The following is a 19,392-nucleotide window of genomic DNA, read 5'->3' as shown; positions in this document are numbered from 1 at the left end:
CGCCCCCGGCCCCCCCGCCCCGGCTGCGAGGGGCGCCGAGGACGACGGGCCGCCCTCGCCCAGCCGCGGGAACCCGCGGCCCCCTCAGAGCCCGCTACCCGACCCCGCCGGGCCCCCCCACCAGCCCCCTCGGGGCCGGGAGGAGCGCAACCCCCTCTTCGGGAGGGGGGCAGGCAGCGCCCGGCGTCCCCGCCCGCGCCTCCCACAGCCTCACCAGGGGAAGGCAGCCATCTTGCCGCCCCGTCACATGACGCCGCGGCCGGGCAGCGCCTTCCGCCGCCATTTCCCGCCCCGCCCCGCGGCGGGAAGCGGCTCGCCTCAGAGCCGGCGGTTAGCGGCGGCCGTGGGGCGGTCGGTGAGGGGCTGGCTCCCGCCGCAGCCGGGCGGCCGCGGAAGCTCCTCTCCAGGCCTTTTTTTTGGAGCCTCGTCTAAAATACTACACGGGGGGTAACGCCACAGCCGGAGCTTTTCACGGACGGGTCGGAAGACCCTTACTGACCGGTACGAACTGCGGCGAGTTGTGAGGTGGAAAGCCTCGCACCATAGGATTTGCCTTTTCCTAGTTTTACATCGAGTGATTTTCAACCCAGAAAAAGAAAAGCAGTGCAGTTCTTTTTCAAGTTTATTGTGCAGCATGTTTTAAGTAAAAAGCAAGACCGGTGAACATGAAATAAAGTACAAAAATAAATACACTTTTATAATGGTAATACAATTCCACACAAAATAAAAAGATAAATATGTATAAATACAAAACATCAAGTACAAAACCAAATTCTGGCACTTGTAGAGAGAAAGGCCTCATGAAAGTTAAAAAAAACTTGTGCTACAATGTTTTATTACACATATTGGAGGCATGCTTAAAGTAAAAGAGGTTTAGATGTGAAACCTGAACAGGAGGTAAGCAGTTTTACTAACACTTAAACTAAACCTATTTTTACATCAACATATTGCCTATGCTAATAATAAATACAGCACATAAAACTTCCTTTAAAAACATCAACCTTTAGCATTATCAACAGCACATCTTGTCACCAGTGACACAGGTTACTCTTGCCATTGTAAATTTTTCCCCTCTTAGGATGTTTTCCACTCCTAAGGAAAGTTGGGAACCAAAACAGAGCTTTGATGCCTACTGGGTGAGCAGGAAGCTTGCCTCAGGCATTTTCAGTATTCTGTCTGCAATTGTAAAGATCCATAGCATTTGGATGGAGGAGGCAGGTCCTCCACTGGTGTAAACCCTTAAATTTTCCCCATTAGGGGGGGCCCCCCCCCCCCCAAGCTTTCAAATAAACACCTCTGTAAAGAGCCACCGAGCAGTATCATTCCTCAAGGTGTTCAGGCAGCATTTTTGTCATTTTCTAAGTATGTAATTTGGGTAACTTACTGCATGGTATAAAACATTTGAACAACGTCACTAGCTGAAGAGGACAGACTTGGTGATAGATAAAAGCCAAAACTAGTGCTGCAAGCAAGCCAATTCCCTCATCACTGCCCATGAAGATACTCTCCTCATCCCACCATTAACGTTCCTCTTTCATGCTATTTAACACAATGAAATTTCTGCTCAGTCTTTTTTCTCTTCCATCCCTGTCAACATGTTACAAAGCCTCCAAAATCAGGGTGTTGCATTGTATGGATACTGGGAAAGCAACAAAATATTACTCTTTTCACATTCTGGTAGTCAGTTCTCTACTACTACTGTTACAGAGCAGAACAGTAAGCGCTGCAAAGACTTAAGAAAGCCAAACTTTTCTCTGTTGGACTTTGAATGTTAACATCATGTCTCAAGATAATTAAAAGATGGAAGTTTACAGACTTCTGCTCCCCTCAAGTTGAAGCATAACATCCACCAATATGAAGACCAAGACAAAATATGAGCATGATCTTTTAATGTTAGATTTTCATAAATGTAAGAGTGTGTTTGCTGGGATTTGGTAGGGATTTACCCTTTCCTCCCCTGAAATCATGATTTTGGTACAAGGGCCTCTTAGATCCTGGTAGAAGAGAAACTGCTTAGAAAAATTGCAACTGTCATCAACAAAACATAAGATATCTTAATTATTATTATGGACGATCACTTGCAAGTCTGAAATGGTAAAACAATTAAAATCTTGCCTTCTGAAATTTTTGTAGAACATACAATTCTCTTCATCTTTGCCAAAAGTTCTTCCCATTAAAAAATGCAGGAGGCAGCAAGGAAAAAATAAAGGACTCTTTCAGCACAGTGTTTGATCCACCACATATATAAATGCGCAATTTCGGTATAGTCTGTCTGCCCAGCAGTTAATCTGGATTCATGTCTGTCCAACTCGGCAGAAATGTAAAACTTCTAGGCCATTAATATTTAAATTGAGGTAATCTCATTCATACAGAAAGTACATTCAAAAAGGCTGCCGACAAATTCACTGATGTAAGAGCTCAGTTTTGTTTGAATTTTTTTTTTCTTGCTTAACTGCTTTAACTTTATGGTATGAAACTAAAAATATATACACATGATTTATGGTGGCAAGCATACACAGAAATTGCAATTTTAAGTAATGCAAAAAGCGTATGTCAGACACAAGAATTAGAGAGTGTGAAAAAGTCACAAATTAACTTAATGTTGCCCTGTGGTGGTCTTTAAATAAACAAGATTATGAATCTTACTTGTACACAGTAGTATGAATATATAATAAATTTTAACATGCAATTTTTCCACAAGTATTAGAGCTTCACAGCCCTTTATTACTTCAGTATGACTGTTTTAATGTGTCATTGTCTGGAAATGGCAAAGTATGTTTATCATTTCTAAATATACATATACGTATAGAAGACGCAATATTTGAATCAGTGCTGAGAATGCCATAATTAAAAAACAGCCATTTTATCCCAGTGAGTGTTGTCTTCTTAAATTGTCACAACATTTGGCTTCTTTCTTTGGGTTCTTCCTGCATATGCTCCTAAAAAATGAAGTAAAAACATTACCATTTTACAATTATTAGTACTGTTTTTTGTAACAGGATTATCCAACAAAAATAGCTGAAAAAGTTTAGGACAATTTTTTTTAAGCAATATTATATATTCACTGGCTACTTTTAAAATTACAGTTTTCATGTTACACCCAAAACACCTTACAAAAAGTACCTATAGGTTTGGAAAGTAATGACATTTTATAGTATTTCCTTCCTCAGTAACTATTCCACCTTCTTTTCTGCTTCTCTAAAACATCCACAACTACAATTCCCAGGTTTTTAAAAGATAAGTCTGTCACATCAACAAGACAGAGATTAAATGACTGATAAGTGGTACTCTGCCATGTACTACTTTCAAACAAACTATCAATTAGAAGAATTTAATAATTAAAAAAATATAATACAAGTATTTAAGATAACTCTTTCCTTTTCCCCAGCTGCCACATTAATAAACGAAGAGACAGCTGCAGGTTTCCATATGTCAATATACACAAGCAGAATTAAAAGTGCAGTATTATTAAGGTCATCAGGCAGAGCCCTTGTAAAAGGAAAGCTGCTCAAGTATAAAAATAATAACAAATAAAAGCATCTCTCCATGTATATTTAGAAAACCATAGTATACTATGCATAGCACATGTATCTTCCAGTAATAAGGATTTAGCACTGCAGGCTGCTAAAAGTAGCACAACTCAGCATTCGTTAGGTTCAGGCAGTTACCAAGAGTGTCCAGCAATGTGAGCAAACATTTACCACATGGTGCAGAGCAGTGGAAATGGAAGACAGCCATGGAAGAGAAATAATCGGCAAGCAATTAAATGAACGTGACAGATAAAGTGCCAGTCCTTTTTAGGCTCTTCAGTTACTCTTTGTCGGAGTTGCAGCAGTTACTTACAGGTGTCCAAGGGCTACGTTCAGCACAGTGCAAAGCAGCTTTGGAAATGCCCACAGAGACCTTACCACAGCAGGATCCCTCCCATCTGAACACTGTTTCCCACTATACAAAAAGGCATTCTCGCTGGCTCAGCACTCTCCAGTGCTGTACTCTTCAGCTCACCTGTGATCTTGTAGGACAAACAACCAGGCTGACAGGCATGATGCTTTATGAGTGATTTAACACAACCTCTTAATTCTCCTCAAGTGCACAAGTTATATAAAAATCTCACATACGGAATAGGACAGTATAGGGAAGTGTAAAAAACCCAGCACTAGGTTTGAAGAAGCCAAATTTTATTAAAAAGAGTTACAGTCCTTCTGAACACAATTATCACCCAACCTTTCTCAGTGCCAGGGGGAGCAATTACACGAGGCCTCTCTCCTGTGTCACACAATTGACCTGCTACTCACACACAGCAAGTCTGACGCCTTCCTGAAGTGCTGCCTTGAATGCTGGCACACTTCACAGCACACACCGTGTCACACGGGCCAGCTGCGCCCTGCTCAGGCTGGACAGGCATGTGGGAAAGACCACGCTTGGCCAAGTGCTGCTGCCACCCAAATACTCAGTGTGCCTCACGCCCCACATTTCTTTTCCACAACACTTACTCAGACTGGCCAGAAACAAAGGAGATGAATATGCCTAGTTGTAGCAGCAGCCTGATCTCAAGCACCTTGTTTCTAATACAATCAGACCACATTAAATGCCTTGCCTGGCACAGCTTGTAGGCTATTGTCTTACTACCTTGGTCCTATTTAAAATAATAATAATAATTAAAAAACCCCATCAGATAAGACTCTTTATGGATTTATCAGTTTGTACTTTTCTCTTTAGAACAGAACTTTGGATTGAAGGAGTACGAAACAACAAAAACTAAATTTACGATCACCAGTTGATTCCTAAACAAAATGACTTCTTGCCAGAAAATGACAACAATCAGTCAGAGAGGTATTAAAGCTATGAAGCACTTTGCAGACAGAATTTAAAACAACAATTAGAAGAATGGAAAAAGAAAAGAAAGTAAAAGGAAAGTTGGATGAGTACATTATTGTTTTCTTCTGAGGGTTTGTCTCATGTCTAATTTGAATGTATTTATAATAGCTGTATTCTACTAACCCTCCTTCCCTTTCGCCCCTCTAATAAGCACAATTTAACTGGGAGTCAGGGATGAATGAAGACAAGAAATTAAATCAAAGTATTACAGGTTAGGAGTACAGCAGACTGGTACAGTTGCAGATATAAATAAATCTCTGTATTGCCTAGAACAAGCCACTGCTACCAGTCTGTCTTTTCCGACATGCACAACTTCTACTAAAATAAGAGAAATATATGCATTTGTTTGGCTTTTTACACTTTCTTTTCAAATTGACTTGAGATTATAGTTTCTCTGTCTATGGTCCTTCCCAGACAGAACTTACTGCCTCACTACAGATGACTTTCCTGGATCTCTCTTGAAAAAGACACTTTTAGTACTTCAAAAAACCCCCCATATTTAAAAAAAAATTATTAACAAAAAAAACCCATTCAACATACTGCCAAGCCTTTCCCTATTCACATTTTATTCATATATAAAGAAAACTGTGTTCTATTTAAATATATTCAACTTAAGTTTTGTTATTGCAAAATCATGCAGATTATTTCTTTTATGCAATGTGTTCCTCATCTAATAATTTCAGAAAGCATTTCTATTCATTTAGTACAAGTAGTCTAACCTATTTATAAAGGAGCACATGGAAGTATTGGTATTACACCATGGGAACATGACACGTCCAAACACTAAATGAGTTTATGTTGTGCAACAAGAACTAGGGAGCATATAACTGATTAGCCGTATCTGCTTTAAGTTCCAAGAAGGCCACTATAGAAGGTATTAAATGGCTTTCCAGATATTCAACAAATAGCAGTAAGGAAAGGCAAAGAGAAGTTTAGAGATATATCCCAAAGGATGCTTTTCATTGCCAAGTATCAACTGTCACGACTTAGATAATTATGACTAAGATAAACTCAGGGACTTACTTAGCAGAGCAGCACATGCTACCAACACAGAAGATTAAGAAAGAATGCTTTAATTGGATGTCTGATGCCAGACGCAAATGTAAAAAACCACTGTAGATCATTATGAGCTGAGCTGAGAATGAATTATACGAGATTGGGGATGGCATCCAAATCTCAAATCACTACTAAACTTGACACTGATACCACCCTTACACTACTATTCTTTTACAACCTTTGTCATACTGTAACTTGTAGAGGTCTTGATTGTTTTGTTGTCCCTGTTCTTCAGCACTCTCATTTACTTAGTTAATACCAGACACATTTTTGCAAACTTGCAGATGAAAACTTGCCTTAATGGCTACCTCTGGTTGCTAAAATTATATTGCTTACTTTATTTTCTTCTTCATATTTCAGAGAGATTATTTACTACCTTTGCTAATTTTTCTGTATTGTCACTGTGTGCAACAGAACTGCCTTGCTCTACTTTAGTGGTGACAGCACTGCCAGGAGCATTTGCAACAGAAAAATAAATGAACAAACCTTGGTTGTAATCTCATAATTTGCTTTTTTTATTTTCTCCTTTTTTTTTTTTCCTTCTTCAAACTGAAATGCTACAGAAGTGTATGCATAATTTCTTACTATACGTCCTTCTATGGCCACTTCTCTTGGCTTCACAAAGTACTATGAAAAGACCAAATACTCTGGGAAAATATCACATTTAAACAGTGTACACACTACACTAAAACGCACAGAAACTCTCTGCCAGCATTGCTCCAGGGCAGTCATAAGTATGATTTTCCCTTATAGGAAAGGTTTGATACTTAATACATAAAGGTAATTCAGATCACTGTGGAAAACAGTTGAAATCCTATTACATTACAAATTTGCCTTATTAAGCCCAAAAATGCCCAATTTTTATACTTGACTCGTGGAACTCTCCTTTAAGAACAAAGTGTAATTAAGATCTTAAACAGTTTTAAAATCTATAAATCACTTTACCTTTTGATAAATTAAGGCTTGTCACTTAAGAAATTTAAAATCCCATTAAAAAAAATGGTAATTGTGTAAGATGTTTCATAGTGTTTTATTCCCTTCATGCCTAACAGGCTGAAAACTGAGAGGTTTGGCACTGTTGTCAAACCTTTTTAATAAAAGGTAACCAATCAGTAATCCCTGTATGTAAGTACAGGAATACCCCACTTTTAAAATTGAGTCATTAAGACTCAAACATTCTGTAGGATGGTACAGTAATATACAGTATTTTAGGACTGTATGATGACTGAACGCCCACTGATAAGTCTGAAACTGTCCTTCCAGTCCTTTCAATAGGCTTCATGTTGAAGACAAGTTACACATGCGTACAGAACTAAGAATCAAATGACATTAAGATTCTAATCCAAGTCTATTTTGACTACTATTAGCTTCTCAAACAGTTACAGTGAATATATCTGGCAAATTTTTTTATGATTGTGCATCTCGTGAGCGAAAGCAAATGAGCTGTGCAGTATATTCTATATACTATGTTTATAGAACTTGAAAGTTGATGGTTAAGTTACCAGCACATGTTTGTTTGAAGATAGGTTAGCTTTAACACATAGCAAAGCAGGCGCACAAGAAAAGGAAAACAATATATCGCCCAGTTACTTTTTCTAGATACTAGTAACTTATTTACTATAAGATCCAAGCACCAATTTTCTACACACCTGAAACAGCCTTGTTAGACACTCTGCTCTCTGAGGCCTTCTTTCTATTTTGCTCAACCCCCTTCATTGAGGTCTTAGGGGTTCTAATTAAATATAAAAGAGTTAATAAGTCACTTGCAACAAAGTTGAAAGGCTGTATCCAAAAATATAAAGACACTATCAAACTGTGTTTGGCACAAAAACATTTTTACAGTGTCCCACAGAACCGCCTCCTAAGTATGTCAATTCCTATTGACATTATTATGGCTTATGTAGACCCATTACATAGGAGAACATCTCCCCATGAACAGATTTTTAAAACTCTATTCAAGAAACTGATTCAGTTCAGATACTGTGGCATTACAGTCTACATATAAAAATTATATATTTCATTAAGTGGAAGCAAAGCTTCATGGAATGAATGTTACAAATACAAATGTTGGAACAGTGTAAATGGAGACAATACACAAGAGGATGAGAACACTAAATATTTTCTTGCAGTATAAGGTAAAACAAAGCTTCATCGCTCTCTCAAAATACTGTGAAAAGTAATTATTTTTACTTTGAACAACAGTTGCAGCAGTATGTGTAAATATTATTCAGAAATCACTGTGCTCTTGCATTTTGCATTTACTTTCATCTTTAGGATTTAAACATGTTGTGCCCTTACCCTTGTCTGCAAAGCAGTCTATGAACCGGGGCATTCTGTCCTTGATTTGGTTGAAGTACGCTGTTAAAACACAAACTTTTATTAGTAATTTTCCCCTTCTTTTAGAAAAAAAACAACTCACAAGGAATACTGAATTATGCATCATGTTTCACATAACAAATTTCAGAAATGCTAACAGGTTCTGTAATGCAGATGACATGTAGGCAAAAGTGGCAGGAATTAAAATTCCAGAATAGGATTACTACTTCCGCTATTTAAAACAAAGAAACAAAGCACACAGGTAAAACTCCCTCAGCAGTGCCTTGGGTTCCTAGTCATTGATAAGAACATGCAGGAAAAAAGGACTGAATCACTTCAACTTGGCATTGAAGACTGAACTGTATTAGTAGACAGCACGTCTTCAGAGCTTTTGGCTAAGCATGGCATAAAAATTGTCTTTAAAGGATGCCAGGTATCTGACTTTTTATACTAGAAAAAGGTGCAGATAGGCCTCATAAGAGAGGGGCTGAAGAGCAAGTACTGAACACTGTAATTCTGTGATCTAAGCAAACAATCACACAATCTAGAAGCAAGAACTTTTCCTCACAACAGAAAGCCACTCCTGACAGCTTCCTAACGATAAACCTATCAATGATTACATTACAAAGTAAAGGGTATTAAGAAAAGTAGGAGTGTCAAACTGAAGTTTAAGAGATACTAATAGCGTATCTCAGTGAAAAACCTTGAGCTTGAGCACAGAGATTTAAAGCCATAAATAAAAAATTTCTGAAGATAACATTTCAGAACTGACTCTGAAGAAAATAAATCTTTTCTGACTTCTAATGAGCTAATAAACCCCTTTCTCAGACCATGCTAAATCAGATTTCATTACTGTCCATCATAATAGTGACAGGAATTGAGCTGACTGATGCAAAACCAGCAACACAGATCAAAGAATCTGTCATTATAAGACAGTTCGTTAAAAGCATCCTAATACAAGTAATCTTCACTCACCGGCTTTCAGGAGTTTTTTGTTTTATGATTATTTTTTTACTTGGCATTCCCATTTCTGAAGCCCTAGAGAAATAGAAGTATTGAAACATATTTAAATTATAAAGCCATCATCTAGGTCTTAAGCAGAAACAGTAAGAGAATACCTACAACAAGATCTTCATCTACATGTAATACTGCCAGAGCAGTACTACAGATTATCACTGTTTACTCATGAGCAAGTGTAACGCAACTGTTCAGTCCACTGTGTTGCAGGATAATGCCTGCTACCACCCCCCCCCAAACTTTGCCAGAGATACTCTATCAAGTATCTCTATTGCTAGGCACCTTAGAAAGACTGATAAAATAACTTAGAGCACTTTTTACAATTTACAGAATCAACCATAAACTAAGTGCTCACCACCGGAATACAGCATAAATGCACAACTTAGAACAAACATTCTTCCCCCATTCAAACAAGAAGTCCCTTAAAAGCAAAAGCGAACTACTATTACTAAGACACCACACACCCAAAGACTGTTTTTTATTCATTCTTGCTAGGAGAAACATTAGTTTGCAAAGAACCTCTTACTCCAAAAACTTCTTTTTCACTATTTCCAAAGCCTCCTACTCATCCTCTTGCACCCCACACCCCACCACCACAAACAGAGAACCGCACGTACTTCATGTACTTTTTCCTGTCCAGAGATTTCTGCGTAGCTGTTGAAAGTGTTGCTCTCTCTCTTGGGCTCTTTACTTTATCCTAAAAAAGCAAAAGAACCGACAATAACTCTAGTTACTGCTCTCTTTGAGCTTAACCTGATCTGACCTGCCTGTATTCAAAGAAATAAAATTAAAAAAAAACCCAAACAACAAAACCAACAGTGTTTTCAGTACTAAGTTCACATTCAGGCTAAATTAAAGGGTTTTTTTTCTTTTTTAAAATTAACAGATCTTCCTTATATTACCAGATTTAAAAAGTTTGTGTGCCATAACAAATTCTTGCTATGGACTTCTTGTTATTACTTTCACCGTGTTTTTCATTGTAATTTTTATACATCTACACATTAAAAGTTTCAACATAATAATCTGCTACTGCACTGACCCCTTTTTTTTTTATTTGAAGTTACCTACAGAAGCATAATTAAACAACAGTTCAGATTTAAAAAACTTTTTACTGGGTGAGGAATAACCTCTTAAAAGCAAAATGATTCAGTACTTAAAGTCTTAAAACAGTTTACATTATCTTGAATATAACACACCATTTGCCTGAGCATCTTCTCTTTACGAACTTCACGATCATGACGCAGAATATTCATTCTTTCCGATGCCTCCATTGCAAAAAAGATGTCATGGATGTCATACAGAGCAGCTCGCAGCTGCAAAGAATAATTAAAATTTTAATGAAATATTCAGTCAACATTCCCACGCTTTTGATCATCAAGCTCTTCTCACTTTCAATCTAAACAAAGCACTTGAAAAGATAATTTTGAAATCTCTCTTAATGTGTCAGTACAAAAATGGAATCTTCTCTTCACAGCCATAATTTAGAATTTGTACTTTAAACAAAGTCACTGTGAAGATTTTAGGTATTTATAGCACAAAAGCAGAATAGCTAGGAAAAAAAAAAAAAAGGTTTAAATTGTGTCACCTGAGCCATTACTCTTTCATGAAGGGATGCATCTTGTGCTGAAACACTTCCTCTCTTTAACGGGGCTTCAGACTGAAAATTTTTTATGAACTCCATAGTATCCTGGGTAAGGCAGAAAAATAAGATTAAGCACCAAGCATAATCCTTCACAAGAAAGCAATCATTACAAACTGTACGCATAGGACATATATTCTTTGTTTGACTTGGACCTTATGACTCTAAGCAACGCAACACTCAAACATGTTCACGTGACAGACATTCCCAAATTCTTCTGAAAGCAGAAAATGCATGATTTCACCTGTCAATTGAAGATAGGAACAAAAACAAACAGGAGGACAAGCTGCATAATATAAAAATGCTAATCTTACTTTTACAGTTTGCTTAAGATGTTTCAGTTTTTCTGTCTGCAGGAGTCTACGAGTGAGAAAACCCTTTGCCACAGCAGTGATCTTATCGAACTTCATTTGTATCTCTGGACTGAAAACCTTAAAAGAAAAGAAGTGTTTTCTAAGCATTCGATAAAAAAAGCAAGACTTACGAATTATTGCTCAAATAACATCAATCATGTGACATAAGTTTTCAGGTAAGAAACAAGCTGTTGATAAAGGTTTTGGCTAGGCCAGAAGTATCCACCATAATACTAACTTAGCAGAAGCAATATATTGTTATAGAATTATTTGGCATATATGAACAACTAGAAAAATATCCTATACAGTTCTCTCGTGTAATCGAAGTCAATATAGGAAGGGATACTAAACTTTTCTGTGAGATTTATTACTGCACAGCTATTATCAAGTTAACAGTGTCTTACAAAAACTAGAGGGCTTTTTAAGCTATAAATAAATCTTTTTTTTTCCTTACCTGAGTCCACCTAGTTTTGATCCTGTTACTTGGCCTAGATACTGAGGTTTTTATAACTCCACTACCTGATGGTCCCCAGAGAAAGAATGAAGTTTCACTTGTTGAAGCAAAGGTGTTAGGTGTAGTAAAACCTGTGTGCAAAGCAGAATGTACAGTTCAACACATACTCTTCCATAAAGTAATGACCATGTGTGTGCATACACTCAGCTCAGAGACAGCAGCTTTGTTTACGAGGTCGATAAGAGCCAAGAAGCAATCTGAATATTTCCGATTCACTTCCTAGCAAAACTTGCCAAACAGAAGACAAACCAAAACATTTCATAATGTTCTGGAACAGGTGAGAAGTGTTCCATCAGCTGTACTTCCTTGCAGTTGAGACTCCTTGGTGTAGCCCCTCTAATCCTCCTGCACAAACAAGAACACCTGGCCCGCTGCTGTGCAGCTACGTATGAGGATGAACCTTCTGTGACATGATGCAAATCCACATCCTCATCCTTGATCAAATGAGTTTACTCTTAGCTTGTTTTCCTCAAATATGCCCTACAACAATTCTATAACAAATGCAATACATGGAATAGTACAAGGATAGCTGAAACTGTGCTAAATGCCAGCTAGACAAAGATGCAACACAGAATTTGTTTTATGTATGTTGTCAACAGCTGAAGGCAACAGCTGTCTGCATATCCTGACCAACAAGTGCCCGAGGACAGGAATACTGCATTTATCAATACAATGGGGCAGCTGGTCCAGTCAAGTACTGTAGAGCAAAATGTATCACATTTAATCTATATTCTACCCTCTCAGTTTTACCAATGCTGGTGGAGTTTGCATTATGGACTGTCTCCAGCTGAGACTGCACACTTTCCAGCAAGCCACTTTCGCTTTTTTTCCTCCACTCCAACTCCATCCTACTGTTAATATTCACTTTAGAAATTTCTATTTCCGTTGTAGCAACCTTCTTTCCTTTCAACTTTCTCTCCTGCTCTTCCAGTTCCTACAAAAGAAAGAATCAACTGTAAGACTACTTTTCTAACTCTGCAAAACAATAGGATATACATTTTAAAACCAACTGCTTCCAGACAAACTGCAATACAACACACATGCCCTTTGCTTAGAATTTTTCCTCTTTTTACCTTACCTTCTGCAGTTTCTCCTGTTCTCTCTCTTGTTCAGCTATCAGAATCGACAGCTGTTGTGCATGCTGTTCTTCAAGTCTCTTCCTCATTTCTTCAAAGGCCAACATTTTAGTTTTTAAAATATCTTCTGAGAAGATACATTACAAAGAATCAAGTATTAAATAATTTCTACATGATCTTTGCCACAGACATACATGCATTTAACAGGAGTAATTTGCATCATCAGTTAAAAAAGTACAACATTATCTTTGACATCAGGTTTCCATTATGTATTGCAAAGAACCTCATCAGTTACTACAGTCCTTCAAAATATATGCATGTTCATATTTGTGGGATAAGCATGTGAATAGAACAGCAGTAACACCAACTGAGCCAGTATTAAAATAAGAACACAAAAAATCTAGCTCTAAGAATAGTATACCTACACTTGCTTGAGTGAATTAGAATTATTTATGCCACTTCAGCTTGACTTGGTAGACACATACAGATGTAACACAGTCTTGAATTCGAAGACAATACCAACATAGTGATTTGCAACCCATTAAAAGGTATTTTCTTTTAATTTATATAGGCTATCTTTTCTTTCAGTAGTCTTATTTAGACCTCATGGAATAAAACATAATTTTCTTAGTAAAACTAAATTCCAGTTTCTACATTCAAATGGGAAATTAATATTTGTGCTGTCAAATGATACCCTTGAGAATAAATACGGAATTCACAGAACTGATACACAATGTTTTAGCTGATGTTTCCTCATAAATTGTTTAATCGCATATTTGTTACAAATAACTGTTATAAGACTTGTGACTCCAAGTGACTTCTAAGACAGCAATTACTCCATTCTGTAGCAGTTAAAAATGGCTCAAGTAGCAAGTTGAATTTCAGAATTTGTCATTAATTAAAAATTAAATAATGAGGTTACTGAAAAAAAGATAATTTACACTCAATAAAATTTTAGCCTTTTGATATATATACATACTTAGAAACACCAGTGACTAACGATCATTGTGTTTTTTTCTAAGAGATTTATAAACTGAGAAGTAAGTTTAAGAAAAACCCTCAAATACAGGAAATCTTTTACCTTTTGCCATACTATCAGGGGCTGCATTCTTGGTAATGTAAACTGATGCCACAGGGTATTTCTGTTCTTGCAACCACTGCTTCTCTTGTTCTTCCATTCCAACTGTTAGAACACAGGGACCATTTTCTTTTTGGCAGTTGTCGGTGTCCAAATCAAGTCTACGTTTTACCTTTTCAAAACTATTTTCTAGAAACTGCTCGCTTGCTGGGGAAACACTTGGAGTGTCCATCTGCTGTCGCACATTCTTGCTCTGCATTAGTAGCGGGGACGGGTTTTCTACATCGTAAGATTTATTGAGTTCTACTGGAGAATTACATTTAGTATTTTCTAGCAAACTAGATGGTTTGGTTTCATTCACAGGTAGGAGCTTCTGTGCTACTGTAGACTGACTGATGGCAAATGGGTCATTCAATTTTGGAGCTACAGTACTAGTACTAGTCTCTACCTTATATGGCCCTCTGCTGTCCATCACTACCTGTCCTTCCACTGCAGCCAACAACGTTCCTTTGCTTTCCAAGTGCCCAAAGGAATGGCGATTCGGTTTGCCCACCCCCAACCCATCACAAGGGCCTGAAGAATTCCTGTTGACACTGGGAACTCTGCCAGGGCAAACCATAGTGAAGTCCACCATGAACTTTGGCACTGATTCAGATACATTATTTTTATCTGCAATATCTTGCATGATTAAATCCATCGCTCTACCCTTGCCTTTAGGACTTAACTCGTAAGCATTCACAGGGTTATTTATAACGATGTGTCCCATTGATAAAGGTCTTGGGCGCCTTCGGTGCATTTTAGGGCTCATGCTTGGCTCTGGGCTTGGCAATTTGGCGTAAGAGCCCGTGAGGCTCCTGACAATGCTACTGTCACGATCAAACATAGAATTCTTTTTAAATTCTTCATCTGAATCCGAATCCACCAATGGGGGTGTTCCAACTCTCATAGGTATGTCCACTTTAGAAAAACTGGATAAAGCAGACATACTTGTGTTATTTGTATGAGTAGAGGCACCTTGGAGAAGGGTATTTGATTTATTAAGACTGGGTTTATCAAGTGTCGGAGTGGTGCAACTTCTGCCGGTAAGCTTTCCTCTTTCTTTCACAGGGTCAGTTGTTTTAACACCATCATTTTCTTTATCTGAATGACTTTCACTCATACTCCTCTTTGAATTACTTTTTGAGCTACGTTTGGTTTGCTCTTTCTCTATGTACTCCCTAGATTTTTTCATCAGGTTCTGAAGACTCATTACGTATGGATCTTGGACTTCCTCATCTGATGGCAACCCTCCTACTCCCTCTTTCTTTTGCAAAGCATGTGACGCAAGCTTACTATGCATGTTGTCAGGAGATGCAGCCCTTGGACAAGGTATGTCTTTTGTGATGCAATTCTCGCTTCGCTTTGAAAAAACATTTTCTTCTGCTGCTTTAACTACTTCTGTCACAGTGGATGTCATCTGCCCAGTAGTATCTGATGGCTTAAGTTCTGGTGTCTTTTCAAGCTCTGTGGAACCATGCCTTTCAGGAGAACACGCCACATTGACATCTGATAGAGCTGTGAAGTCAGCCGAAGCTTTTGAATCTGAATCAGGGCAATTATTCTCAGCCTCCTGTGCGTTCACATCACTCACGCTAGGTCTTCTCCTGATCTGCAAATAAAAATTGAGAAAAAAAAAAATTCATGTATTTTCAATGAAATCTCAGATTCTCAGGTTTCTGCAAGCTTCACCTGACTTTAAAAAAAAAGAATGCTACCACCTTAAAACCAATAAAAATTTTCAGTTTGACTGTTACCAATTTCCTACAATACAGAGCTCTTTGCAATGGGAAGGAGATTATTGGAATTAAAATATAAATTTAAATAATGGTCCACTCAGAATTTTACTCATACCAAGTATCTGAATGCAAAGATGCTCTTTTCTTCATAAGGTAATTTGGATAAATTCAAATAATATTATGGCTTCAAATTATCTTGCAAGATTCCTCTTAAAATATTAAAAAATGTTGACATTAAATAAGAAATGTAATTGCAAAATTTCAGCATGAAAAATAGACTAATCTATAGACAACTAAGAACAAATCAACATAATTCCTAATAAAAATAGTGGAACTATAAAATAATTTGTTCATTTTTTTATTAATCCGGAGACAATTAAATACAAGTTTTCATTTGTCAAGCACTTGGAAAACCAACTTCATTTAAGCAAGAATTACATGCTACTTCTAGTGAGCATTTGTTTAAAAGGATTTTCACACTACAATTATCCTATAGGTTATCCTGTGTGTTGCAACTCAATTATCAAGGGGACACCTTTGAAAAAATAAAAAAGCTAACTTATTTTTGTATTGAACCTATGTTCCTGGTCTGCTCTTCAAATCCCAAGCCAGATGACTGTTGCCACGTACACTCCAGTAAACAGTGCAAACTAGTAAGTTTTGTTTGCCACCTTAGTAACTCAACAAATTCAGTGTTAACTGTACTTGTTGAAGCAACAGGTTAATTTAAAGACTGTATTGCAATTGTTTCAAAGACAAATAATACTGCTTGATTAGATGTATTTAATAGTCTTTTCCATTTAAACCTCTACTAAATACACCATTGAAGCAGCAAAGAAAACAAAATATTTGCAGTAAAATTATAAAGCTCACAACAGAACACAAGTTGTTGCAAAGGTAATTTTAATTCTGTAAGCATAAGGTTGAATATAGATCATTTTCTGACTAAACTATAAGCTTGCAAATAAAGCAAACCAGTTGCTCTACCACTGGGGGTATTGTTCATTTGTTTTTACAATCTAGTTGTTTCAAACGCTGTTACAAAAGCAACAGTCACCCACCTGGTGAGGTCTGTCTTTTGCATATACCAAAAACAAGCAGTGAAAAGCAAGTCCCATGCATTACAACGAATGTAGATACTATCAATAAATAATCAATTATCAGGTCACATAGCATGAAACACTAGCAAGTGCTGGTTCTAGAGAGTTACCTGCTATTAATTTCATGTTTATATTGATGAATACTTAAACCCCAGCACTTTAAACATAAGCAGAGGTTTTCTGTAAAGCTATAAGGCAGCTTTGGACTAACACTACCTGAACATTTTCTAGAATCTCCTGAACACGATTCAATAAAGCTCTTTTCCGGGAGTTCTGTCTCCAGGTCTCTAGGTCCAGTGCTTTCTGTTTATATTGCTGTATTTCCTTTTTCTTTTCAAGGTTAAGCTGCAAAAAAGAGTGTAAGAAACATGGTTTATATCGCTAAATGCAGATTTCAGTATGGAATTACAGAAGTAAATTAGAAAGAAAAACAACAGAACAAAACAATAGAAGAACAACAATCACCTAAGTTGAGACTTTCCGCACATTTTAAATGCCAGCTTCTTTTTAACCATTTATACTTTTCTTTTAATGGAAGGTGCACAAAATGCCTTCTAGGCACACATGCAAATAAACATGAATGTAAAAGGTCATTTAGAAAAAAACTGCATGAACATTACATGCTACAGTACCAACTTCAAATGACACAGGACTCAGACTGCAGGGCAAGCCTTCCTCAGGCCCCTATGGAGATGGGAGGTTTGGGCATCCTGTAGAGCCCCCTGTGACCAATCTTCCTACCCGTACTCAAACTATTAAGCTCTATGAAGAACTAGCTTGCACTTGCCCTCTTGAACCATAGGCGAATTTCACAACAAGACAGAAATGTATGCAAGCAGTCTTCTGGATCCTTTTGACAATCAGAATCTGAAAATCTTCCAAGTTACTACTTTAGAATATGTCATTTGGATAAAAGTCAAAACTAGGTCTACAAAGCTACATCTACAAAAATTGGTTTCACAAAGTTCTACAAAATTAAATAGTCTCAAGTCAAATTATGCATTTCTTCTATGAAACAAAATATCCACCCATTTGTAAATGAAAAATATTACAATGTATCATTTAGTCTCCAATGTATATCTGTATCATGATTTTTGGACATCGTTGTTAGAAAGTGTCTCCGTTCATACTGCCCCTTGCTGAAACAAGGAAGTCAGCTGCATTATTGCACAAACTACCAACAGTCTTCTGCTTGGCTCTGTCTGCATTAAGCACAGAATGACTTAACATAATTGATGAGCCTGTGAAATACATTAGAGGAAGCTGCAAACACATGCAAAAAAAATTTACTTAAAAGCTTAACTATCTCAGTATTTCCTATGTGCACTTTTTTTTTTTTGACACTTTTAAATGAACTCACACGTTCAATATTTGGAATGTCAACATGATTTTACATGAAGTTAAACCCAGCAATAACATTCATCTTTTTAATACCACAAGCATTTTTACTCCCCTTGTGAAGACAAGAAGTTCAAGAAATTAAAGCCAATGTAGTCGGTGTGAAAAAAAAATACATTTTACCCCTTCACTTTGTAAAATTAAGGCTAAGAATGCTTAGAATACACTAAGCAGCAGGCCAGATGATACCTGACACAGAGCTGTACCTTCAGCAGAATCATGACATGTGGACATCAAAGCTAGTGCCAATAGCACAGTTAGCACACCAGGGAAGAAAAGAAAAGAAAAAGAAGGAAAAAAAAAAGGCCTTACCAGAGGGGAAAGCACAGGAACGCCATGGAATTGAATGAGGGAGATATTTCTGTGCTGAACAGTGACAGAGGTTTCTCTTTTTATTGCCTCTTCTTGGATTCTGGAAAGATGCTTCTTACAGAATATTTCATAGTCCTCCATCTTCATGTTAACTAAGCTGCAAAGAGTAATAACATTACCCTTCCATGTACTTCCGAGACCATGAAGGGAAAACAACATCACAACTAATTCTGTATCACTATATTCCGGGAAACAAGTTAAACATTAGAAAACTCAGTTATGTTTCTCGTCTTCCTACCATTAACAAATGCTGCAAAGCTTTTCTTTTTTTCCCATATAAAAATAGAATCTGCATATATGAGCAAAAAAAGATGATGACAGGTACACCGAGAAGCAAGCAAACATTGATATAATCAGGATTTACAAAACTACACACACTACAGATAACCTTAACAATTTCCGTCATAGATTAAACCTTTAAGGTCTCCCACGACTATCAGATAGATGCTATCAACTGTAAAAAAACCCAATAAATAAAATTGCAGCCAGTCGTGAATATTGCAAAAACAATTAAGCGGGTATTAAAGCAAGACCAGCCTTTATATTCAGGGGCCTGAGAGGAAGCCGTCTCCCTCCCCTGAGCCTCCTCCTCGACACATCCCTGGGTCAACAGCCGCCAATGCTTCCACCCGAAAAAGACGTTACAGCCTTGTTTCCTTAAGAGACCCTACGCGTCTCTCACTGCCCACCCCCACCGGAGCGAAAGCAGAGCCAAGCACACCGGCCGAGGCCCGCCAACGCTTTTGTTCCCCTCGCACACCCCTTCGGCCCGTCTCCGCCTTCCTCCCGCCCGCTCCCGGCGCACCGAGCCCTCCCCGGG

At 37.7% G+C, this 19,392-nt stretch overlaps 2 protein-coding genes across 3 annotated transcripts in view; both read right to left on the bottom strand.

The window, feature by feature from the left end:
* Positions 1 to 278, bottom strand: part of LOC104833488 (chromosome unknown open reading frame, human C16orf62) — a 59,085-nt gene extending 58,807 nt beyond the window's left edge. The window contains exon 1 of the mRNA XM_010570165.1: positions 215 to 278. Coding sequence (XP_010568467.1) covers positions 215 to 231 — 17 coding nt within the window. The 5' untranslated portion in view covers positions 232 to 278. The remainder of the gene's footprint in view (positions 1 to 214) is intronic.
* A 501-nt stretch (positions 279 to 779) lies between these two features.
* CCP110 (centriolar coiled coil protein 110kDa) lies at positions 780 to 19,354 on the bottom strand. Of its 2 annotated transcripts, XM_010570163.1 has the most exons (14): positions 18,513 to 19,354; positions 17,019 to 17,147; positions 13,931 to 15,575; positions 12,852 to 12,976; positions 12,524 to 12,707; positions 11,714 to 11,844; positions 11,221 to 11,337; positions 10,853 to 10,954; positions 10,464 to 10,580; positions 9,885 to 9,964; positions 9,226 to 9,288; positions 8,233 to 8,292; positions 7,584 to 7,666; positions 780 to 2,939 (listed from the first exon to the last, which is right to left on the bottom strand). In XM_010570163.1, exons 1-14 carry the CDS (start codon positions 18,729 to 18,731, stop codon positions 2,887 to 2,889), a joined length of 3,108 nt encoding a protein of 1,035 aa, XP_010568465.1. In that variant the 5' UTR covers positions 18,732 to 19,354; the 3' UTR covers positions 780 to 2,886. The 2 variants fall into 2 exon arrangements, with proteins under 2 accessions (XP_010568465.1, XP_010568466.1); XM_010570164.1 differs by lacking the exon at positions 7,584 to 7,666.
* Positions 19,355 to 19,392: the final 38 nt, after the last annotated feature.

The sequence above is a fragment of the Haliaeetus leucocephalus genome, unplaced genomic scaffold, assembly GCF_000737465.1.
Source record: "Haliaeetus leucocephalus isolate CR32 unplaced genomic scaffold, Haliaeetus_leucocephalus-4.0 Scaffold295, whole genome shotgun sequence".
Taxonomy (NCBI): Eukaryota; Metazoa; Chordata; class Aves; order Accipitriformes; family Accipitridae; genus Haliaeetus; species Haliaeetus leucocephalus.
This window is presented reverse-complemented; position numbering and strand designations above follow the sequence as displayed.